A 10484-nucleotide genomic window follows, 5' to 3' on the forward strand; every position below is an offset into this window, starting at 1 on the left:
ATTTTGATTATTAAGTGTCATTGGTTGTGTAAACATTAGTTTTTAAGTTCTCACTTCACTTGGGTGGTTAAAATGTCAGATTTTTACATCTTAGTCATACCAGTAATTAATTTTCTGGTGGTTATGAATATCTTTACTTAGGAGTTCAATAATAATTATAATAAATGGCATTCTGTTCTCAAAATCACTTCTTCCCTTCAGTATACTAGTTCTCATTGTGTAGTAGCTTAGATGATAATAAAATTTGTGTGTGTGTGTGTGTGTGTACATATATGTATGCATAATCACACTTGCCACTGTAGTACATCTGGAGTTAATTGGTTGTGCGAGTTTTGATTCCTGAAGTATTCTTCTATTATAATTTAAAGGATGAAATACTGGAGCTGTTGTAGGAAAAAGACTTCTGACTTTAACACATTTTTAGCCCAAGAAGGTTGTACTACAGGGAAACACATGTGGACTAAAAAAGATGCTGTAAGTAGCGTTTTCAAAATAACACAGCTAATTAGACTCATCGGAGTCATATTTAAAGCAGTAATATAATTTAAAACGTTCTTCCTTCTCTGAAATAGTAAAGTTTTGATATGCTAAAAATCTAAACCTAGTCTCAGTGGTGCCCTTTTTACAAGATAGACATGTATGTTGTTGGAGGTATGTCTGCTAATATTGAAACATCTTTGTTCAATTGATGAAATTAATTCCAAAACTTGTTCCCACTTTTTAAAAAATTGATTTTCTATTTATTAGATGTTATTTAACTAAAACATCATTGGTTTTTGCCCACTTAAATGTCACTCAACATTTACGGATGCACAATCACTCCATCTAGTGGTTAAAGAGGAGGATTGCAGACTTGTTTCCTTGGAATTCTTTTGAATGCCTCTACTCCAGGGAAATTTATCAAGAGAAAAATGAAGCATCAGTACTCCCTGGACAGATTTTTTAAAAAGACTTGGGGCGGTGCAAGTAATTCCCCAAAAGTCCATTAAATAGTAAGAATGCAAGCAACATTAATGCCAAATAAATGTGTGTTGGATATTGTTAATATATTTTTATTATATATTAAGTTAACCTCTTGTTCTATGTTTTAACTAATAATCTCAACATAATGGACCTATTCAGTATATGTAGATATATGTAACCAATATTTTAATTAGAAAATAATTTTATATTTTTTCATTGGAAAGACATTTATTAAACATTGATTATTTTGCAATTGCTGTCTTTTATGAATATATGATTAGATGTGCCCTTTTATTTTGTTTTGAGGTTAAGTATTATAAATATACCCCTATTTGTAATAATTCACCTGCCATAAAATATCATATAGCCAAAAATGAGGTCTACTTATATGTTTTCTGCAAGGTCCAAAAGATAAATGAGTTAAGAGGTAATGTTATTCTATTATACACAAATATTTTTAGAGTGTAATCCTTGAAGAAGCTGGTTTTTGTTGTTGTTTTTCCACTATGAATGCCGTTATGAGGAATTAAGTGTCTAAACCTAAAGGACAAAATAGTGAATAATAAATGTAATTGAAATTTAATTAGTATAACTAGCCTTTGAAAATGATAGTTTCAATTACTTTGATTATGTGCCTAAATTGTCTCCATTTAGAAAATAAATCACTATTTTTCTCTTTTAAAAAAATAGATTGCTAAAGCTTTCCTAGTATGAAATAAAAGTAGTTAAGATTACATCTACAAATTCCCATCTTATTTTCTGCATGTCAGTATGAACCAAAAAGTATTTGATAACAGCATCTTACAGTTTAACATGGCCAATGATCTTTATCCCCCACATTCTGATTTGTAGGAAAACAAACTGAACATGAGATTGAGATGCGCGTGATTGATGCAGCTAAGCAAATCTCTTTCTTATTTCAGTCCTCAGACAATGCCTTTGTGACTTTATATGTAGTGGATTATAGAATGTTAAATTTAGATAACATTTAGAGTTTTTTTATTGTCTTTAAACATTTATATTAACTATGTGACCCTTAAAAAGGACAAATCAAGGAGAAAGTATTCTCAATGATTCTGTCTAAAATTTGTATTATCTGCATTATGATATATTTTTAAACATTTTCCTGGAAACTGTCGAAATCACGTGGCCTAACAACTAATTGGTCAGTTCTGCATGCTAATTTCTTAGCACATGAAACGATTTTTTTTTTTAAGAATTTCATTTTCTAGCATATTGTAAATTTGTAAACTTTCTCTTAAAATACAGGGGGGGAAAGTTGTTCCATGTAGGCATGACTGGCATCAGACGGGAGGTGAAGTCACCATTTCAATCTATGCTAAAAATTCACTTCCAGAACGTAGTCGAGTAGAAGCAAATAGTACATTGGTACGTATGTTAAAGTATCTTTGAATAAGAACTGCTCTGTACACATTCTTTATATTACTGTAATTCTTAAAATACTGCTTGGGTTTGTGCTGATTTTAATACTTTTAGTCTTTAAGATCTTTCTACTTGAAAAGTAATGTTTAGTTACTTTTACTTAAACTGTTGTAAATGAAAAGTACTGCCTAATAGTTTTATATCTGAAGCATTCTAGAGGTGCATGAAGATTTATCAAGAAACAGAATGCTATTTAGCTCTCAATAGGAACCATCAAGTCAGTTTTTCTTTAATGGTTTTCTCAAGTGAGGGAAAAAAAGAAAATACTGTCATTTTCTTACAATAGCTTAGCTGATTTTTATCCATGTCTTGTGGTTTTATAATCAATTTTTTATAAAGTTTTAGTTTGAATTTGATCATTCACTTGATTCCCTGTGTCTTCTTTTACAGTTAAATGTTCTCATTGTATTTGAAGGAGAGAAGGAATTCCATCAAAATGTGAAATTATGGGGCGTAAGTATTATGTAGTTAACAGAACTTTTTCATATAATTTAAAGGTTAATACAAAGTAATATTATAAGTTGGACAGAATAATATTATCAAAATATCAAATCTTGTGTAGAAATGGCCTTAGGAGCTTTATTTCTTTAAAAGCAAGATTAATGTTACTGTCTGATACTAATAAAGCACGACCGATGTTTATTTCATTATCTTTATTGCAGGTGATTGACGTAAAGCGAAGCTATGTAACTATGACAGCAACAAAAATTGAGATCACCATGAGAAAAGCTGAACCTATGCAGTGGGCAAGCCTTGAACTACCTGCAGTTAAAAAGCCAGAAAACCAAGAAGAAGCTATAGCAGATTGAGTGGAGGGGAGTAGGGTGAACAATAACAAACTATTACCTATTTCAGAATTCCACGATGTGTTCTGACGTGAAGGCTTGCTGCTGTAATCTTATTTTGTTTTGTTCAAAGGCTGGTATTTCAGGGTCAACAAAAGTAGGTTCTTAAAAACCAAAGTCATTACCTTTTTGTGTTCTCCAACATCATCTTTTTTGAGTTACATGAGGCTAATTGTTCACTTCTCTTCAGTGAGAAAACCATAGAATGTCCTATACTTGAAGAAGCTAGAAAACAGCTAATAAACAGTTATAGTATTTGTTTGTATAAGCAAAGAAAGGTTAAACATTTACTTTTGTTCCCATCTCTTTCTATTCTCATAATTAGTAAATCAAGATAAAAATTTTTTTTTATCTGTTCTTCATGGATTTTCATTCTATGATGCTTGAAAGTCTTTAAGGAAGAAATAAAGCTCTGTATTGTGTTTTTCCACTTGGGTCAGTTATATATTCTAGGAAGATGCTAAAGTGGTATAATAAATAATTAAAGGGAATATATGCATTGGTTGAAAGAGGAATTAATTTGCAACTGGTAACTACATCAATAAACCCATATTACTTGCCAGACAGTATAAGAGAATAGGGAACATTGTAAATATGAATATAGAGGCATCAATTTCATTTAAAAGTCAGCATTTTAAAAAAACTGAGCAATAATGTAAACATCTTTTTCAGATTACTTAACTGTCTTGGTATGGTATGACTAAATTATACCTGATTTACAACCTATATCCTCTTGATACCTTAAATTATTGTTACATATTAAAAAGTTATATTTGGCCTCACTGATGAAACCTGTATAAAATTAGACTTTTAAAAGCTTGTGGAAATATAGTAGCATCTTGGACAATTAAATGGATTCCTGGTGGTGTAGTGGTTAAGCATTGGGCTGTGATCCACATGGTCAGCAGTTCAAAACCACCAGTAGCTCCTCAGGAGAAACTGGGCTTTCTCCAGTTGCAGACTGGGAAAGCCACAGGGTATTATTATAAGTCAATGACTCAATGGCAGTGAGTATTAGAAAATTAAATATATAATCTTTGCTTTATAGCCACAATATTGCTAGAAAAATAATTTAACTCATTTGTAGTCATTGTAGGATTTCCTAAAAAAAAAAAAGTGGACAATTTCAAAAGTGATACTGTGTTGGATATAATATTTAGGTTAAATCCCGGCATCACAGAATTATATTATTTAAGCTTATTGAACCCACTAAGAGACAGGTTAATTTTTGAAGCAGTTGTAGCTCAAAAAGAAAATTTAACTTTTATAAACACCGTAACTGTCAGAACTTAATTTTGTGCATGAATTATGCTTATTTAGATTAAAATGATCCCCCAGTCCCCGTGATTATCTTTCTTTGGAATTAATGGAATTCTGGTAATACATTTTGGGGGGTGCAAATACAATGTTGGTTACGAGGTTAATTAAGGTATGACATTCTACTACCCTTAGCAAATAACTGCTAGATGTAGTACATAATTATTAAATGTTTTACCTTTGTTACAAATGGACTCAAAAAAAAATCTGGCAACTAGCAAAGCTTACTATTAAGACAAATTATCTAACATGATTTAGGAACATGCATACATTCAAAGACATGAAAGTTTGTTAATTGTTTGAGGGGAGATGTTAGTACTTGATTTGTTTCAAGTTAATGATCAGTAAGATTTTTTTCTGATGTTGCCTTCTTGAGAAACCACCCTCCCAAACAATATCTTAATGTGTCATGAAATATTTAAGCCAGGTGTTTTATCCACTTCAGAGTTACAAAGTGCTGATCACTTTTCTAAGAATCTAGTTTACGTAATTTAGTCTGGCTTTAGTGGTGACCCTCAGACTACTTTTGTACTTCTAAGACCCTCTGACTGTTGCTCAGATAACAACCTGAGTCGTCCTTGTGTTAGACCTGTACATTTTTAGGGATAAACTTACAGTTAGGCAAGATGTGTCCTACTTTCTAAGTCTGTTTCAAATATTAATAAAAATTCCTGAAGTTAACCTTATTGAGTCTTTTTTCAAGTACTGCTGTCTTCCTTAGTATTTAAAGTAGTAAGGCATCAAATGTAGACAGATTCTTTTGGTGTGACTAGGATGATGCCGAAATTCAGCAGGGGAAACTTAAAATGTGATTTTACTTGCTCAGCACATAAGATGCTGAGCTTTTTTAAACTTTACTTTGGCATAATTAAGGATTTACAGAGGATCTGCAAAAGAATAATACAGAGATTTCCTGTATGTCATGTCCTTTCATCGTTCTCTAATGCTAAAATCTTACATAATTGAAAAGAGCGGTACTCAACCTGTTGATCGCGATCCCTTTGGGGTCGAACAACCCTTTCACAGGGGTCACCCGGTTCATAACAGTAGCAAAATTACAGATATGAGTAGCAACGAAAATAATTTTATGGTTGGAGGGTCACCGCAATATGAGGAACTATTAAAGGGTCATAGCATTAGGAAGGTTGAGAACCACTGCCATAGAACATTTACAAAACTGAGTCTTATTCGATACTATTTATGAAAGTAGAACATTTCATTTTAACCATGTATTTTTAGTGCACTAAAGCATAATTCTTGAGATCTGTTGGTTTTTGTTTAAAAACAAGTCAGTAGTTTAAAATAATTAAAAATTTACACAAATCAACCATAATCGAGTCTTTGACAGTATACAATGTAACTTTGGTGTAACCATGTGCTGGCAAAGGTCTGTAACTATTATATTTTATTTATAATTTTTATTTTATGCTAGATATTTCAGTTCTTCCATTACATTTTACTTGGACTCCTTTGGTTAATTGCTAAAGGTGAGCAGAACCTTAAAGAGTTCTTACAAATATTTTTAAGTGACTGGACTTTTTCTACCCCACGACTTTTTCCTTTTTTCTTTTTTAATTACAAGTGTTCTAACTTGAGCGTGCATCCACAGTAAATTTTTAATAGCTTTTTAAGGTCTGTTGTTAGGTTTAGGATATCAGGGCATGTTTGTATAACCTTTTTATTAAGCAACCAGGTTATTCCTTTTAAAATTCTCTATTAGAATATTAACAAGTTATATTTTGACTTTGCTGGAAAAATAATTTTAATTGGCTCAAATTCAGCATTTATTCTGTTATTCCACCTATTTCATGATGCCATATTCTCAGATTTGAAATGTAAACTCAGTGCCAGTTTTGAAATTATTTTAATAGTGATTGCTTTTTGTATTTTTTCATTTCTTTTTGAATGGGCGAGTGAGCGGTGGATTTTTTTTTTTCCTGTTTGCCTGCTTCCCACATAACCTATAATTTATGCTCAGTGGGAGTTGCCTGGTTTGCCTCTTTTAACTGTAGATACCTATGGCTTTATCCATTTGACATTACCTTTAGTGCACAAATTTGGGGACTGTTCTTCTAAATAACTATTGTTTGATTTCAATGATGTTTTTATAGAGTAGCTTTTTTAAAGAATATATCTTCGTATATGCTTAATGATGACTTGCTAGTTTTCCCATGTAGTAGTTATTAGGTGGGATTAATTGGTTCTAGCTCATAACCAGTGACGCTATCCAGTGCTGTGTCATCCTCACAGTCAGTGCTATATTTGAGCTCATTGTTTAACAGCCATTGAGTCAATCCAGCGTGTTGAGCATCTTCTTTTTTTATTGCAACCCTCTCCACCAAGATTGATGTCCTCCTGATAGCACTTCCAAAGGACACGAAATGAAGTCTCACCGCCCTCCCTTCTAAGGGAAATTCTGGTTGTACTTCTCCAAGGCATATTTGTTCATTCATCTGGCAGTCCACCAACACATTAATTCAAAGGCATCAATTATCCAATCTTCCTGAATCATTGTTTAACACGTCTGTGCATGTAAAGTGATTTAAAATACATTGGCTTGGATAAAATAGAATAATTTTAATGATCATTACAAAAACTGCCCATCTGAAATACTGTTATGTTCCTCAAAACTTTGTTAAAATGCATTCCTTTGCCATTCCTTTTTGAACAAATATACTGCCTGATCAAATTAAGTATCCTTTTAAGACTTTGCTCTTTATAGTAAGGTTAGATATTAAGCCTGAACCTACTGTACGTTTCCTTAGGAACTAACTGGGTGCATTAATGCTTCTAGTGACACATCCTTCATAACACTTTCAGTTGCTTATTAATTCATCCTATTATTTTATCTTAGGATATTTCTATTCCTTTGAGTGGAATAGAAATATCCAGCATTTAAGCTGGACTTTTTTATGTGTTAGCCAACCATTCTATCCCCATTTTCTAGTACCAATAAGAGAAACAAAATTCCCAAGCCCATCAAGTTGAATCTGATACATAGCAACACTGTGGAATGGAATAGCACCTGACATATCAGTTGGTTCTTAGAAGTACCTTAGAAACATGCAGTACATGTTGTTAAGAGCTAGGCACTGTTCAAGAATTTGATTAAGTACTACTCAAGACAGCTGGATAAAACAGGTTATATTTTTATATTGCAGGTGAAGAAACATTTATACTAAAGGATGGTTAAGTAAAGCAGCCCTGGTGGCACAATGATTAAGCACTTCACTACTAAACAGAAAGATCACAGATGATGTCAAAATTTTTGTTTCCCGGAAGAAAAGACCTGACGATCTACTTTGACGCTTTTAGTTCAGAAAACTCAGTAGGACGTTCTGCAGTGTCTGTGAGGCCAAAGTGACAGGCTAGAACAATAATAGGTTCAGGAACTTGACAAAAGTCAAAACCAGTGCATGGTGGATTCGAAGTTTAAACCCAGACATCCTGGTTTTATCTCTGCTCCTGACTGCCATTCTATGCTGCTATTTTTCATTTGAATGAATAGGTGCAATAAAGCATTGTCATGTAACCTAGAGAACTAACCAGTGTGTTTATACCTGAGAATACATTTTTAAATTGTTACGTTTGGGTAAAAACTAATTTTGTAAGATATATACTCCTTTTGCCTGAATAATTTTGGTTTTACTAGATCGAAAACTCATTTGTGTTTCAATGCCTCTTTGGGTCCCTAGTTTTTGTAAGTTACTTCCAAAGCATTTTTAGAAGCCTCAGTATAAAAGCAAAAAAGTTTTTATCACCATTTTATAGCTTGTGGATAGGAATTCACATCTGTTTGCAAAATGTGTCTGACTCCAGCTTGTAGTATGCCAGACTTCAAATACTAAGGGCACCGCCCTCCCCAAGATACCACCACCTGAGGACAACAACCATACACCAAGGGTCCCTTAGGCCGCTCATCTGATCAGCTGGCCATATTCTGGGGTTCTCAAAGTGCCTTCTGGTTTAGCAATTTGCTAGAATAATGTAAAGCACTTAGGAAAGTGCTGTTCTTACAATGTTATTATAGCCAAAAGGAAACAAGTCAGAACCAGCCAAAGGGAATAAGGGCTTCCTATTGTCTGCCCAGAGTTAGAATGTATGTGTGTAGTGGTTGAGCTTTTAGACCTGGGGAATGTGCCATGCAACCCCCTATCCTGAGTCTTCTAAACACCTCCCGTGGTTCAGGGCCCAGCCGTGAAGAGCTAAGCACACCAATGAACTGGAAAATGCCAAGTCTTTAGAAGTTACTTCGCAGGAAACATTCTTTGAGTAAAGTTAATTCCTGACTCATTAAGATCTTAGATTATAGAACAGTTTTCACCCCTAATGGGCCAATTATGTTAAAGTGACTTAGCGCATCTGAGTCTATAGGTGAGCAAAGTGTAACACATGCAGTGAAATATTACTCAGCCTTAAAAAAAACACATCATGCTCTGGAATATGCTACAGTGGATAAACCTTGAAAACTGGCATTAGACACATGAACAAACACATATCCCAATTTGATAAAGTATGTACAATAGGCATTTGTGTAGTTGAGATTACCAAAGGGTTAGAGGAAGAGAAGGAGTTCTTAAGGGGCAGTGAACATATGTTAAAAGTGATGGAAAATTTATAAGCTGATACTATGATAGTTGTGCAACATTTCCATAGGGTACTTGTGAAAATTGCTGAAGTGACAAGATTTATATTTTGCCACACACAAAGATACCTTGGTAGGAAAGAAATATTTAGCATCCTTGGCATAAATCACTGGCACTTAGACTATTAAAGTTTATGGGTACAAGTCTACCCAGAGCACCTTGGAATAGACCTACTTAACGATTTGTGAAGTTACCCATTGGAAAGGCCCATTTGACACATCTCAACCCAGGAAACTCCCGTGATTCTGCTTCCTTGGGCAACTGGTTCCCATGGAGTCAGTGTTGATTCAGCCAACCCTGTCGGATGGGGTAAAACTACCCCTGGGTTTCCAACACATTAAGGGGATAGAAAACCTAATCTTTGTCCTACAGGGTAGGTGGCTTTGTGGTTACCAACCCGAAGTATAACCACTGCACCCCCCACCCCCCCATGGTTGTTGCTTATGTAAGACAATAGTAAAGGTGATAAACAGCAAAGAAAGGCTCACCATCAGAAGTACTAGAAAATCCGTAATCATGCATGTAAGGATTTTTTATGGTTTTATTTTTTTATCCATTTTATTGAGAGCTGATACAACTCTTACCACAATCCATATATCCGTCCGTTGTGTCAAGCACATTTGTACATTTGTTGCCATCATTTGCACACTATTTTCCTTCTAATTGAACCCTAGGTATCAGCTCATTTTTCCCCCCTCCCTCACAAACCCTTGATAACTTACAAATTATTATTTTTTCATGTCTTACACTGACATAGCTCCCTTCACCAACTTTTCTATTGTCCATCCCCAGGGAGGGGGTTATATGTAGATCATTGTGATCGGTACCCTGGTACCCCCTATCTCCTCCCACCTTTCCTTTGCCCTCCTGGTATCGCTACTCACTATTGGTCTTGGGGGGGAGGGGGGTATCCTGGGTTTCCAGCTCTTATTGCTACCAATGTTCAGCCTCTGGTCTAGCCGGATTTGTAAAGTAGGATTAGGATCATGGCTAGGGGAGGAGTGAGCATTAGAGAACTAGAGGAAAGTTGTATGTTTTTTGTTTTTTTTCCATGAGTGAAAGTTGTATGTTTCATCAGTGCTATACAGCACCCTAACTGGTGTCCCTTCTGAAAGGTGATGTTCACTTGCCTACAGATGGGCTTTGGGTCTCCATTCAGCACTCTCATTCACAATACTTTTTGTTCTGGGTCTTTGATGCCTGATAGCTGATCCTATTAACACCTCATGATCACACAGGCTGTGCTTCCTCCATGTGGGCTTTGTTGCTT

At 34.5% G+C, this 10484-nt stretch overlaps 1 protein-coding gene across 1 annotated transcript in view; it reads left to right on the plus strand.

The window, feature by feature from the left end:
• CHORDC1 (cysteine and histidine rich domain containing 1) overlaps positions 1-5249 on the plus strand; it is a 36392-nt gene extending 31143 nt beyond the window's left edge. The window contains exons 5-8 of the mRNA XM_045293079.1: positions 369-474; positions 2233-2352; positions 2797-2859; positions 3069-5249. Of these exons, the coding sequence (XP_045149014.1) occupies positions 369-474; positions 2233-2352; positions 2797-2859; positions 3069-3215 (436 nt within the window). The 3' untranslated portion in view covers positions 3216-5249. The remainder of the gene's footprint in view (positions 1-368; positions 475-2232; positions 2353-2796; positions 2860-3068) is intronic.
• Positions 5250-10484: the final 5235 nt, after the last annotated feature.

The sequence above is a fragment of the Echinops telfairi genome, unplaced genomic scaffold (genome assembly GCF_000313985.2).
Source record: "Echinops telfairi isolate 266 unplaced genomic scaffold, ASM31398v2 ScPeMD7_1713;HRSCAF=2227, whole genome shotgun sequence".
Lineage (NCBI taxonomy): Eukaryota > Metazoa > Chordata > Mammalia > Afrosoricida > Tenrecidae > Echinops > Echinops telfairi.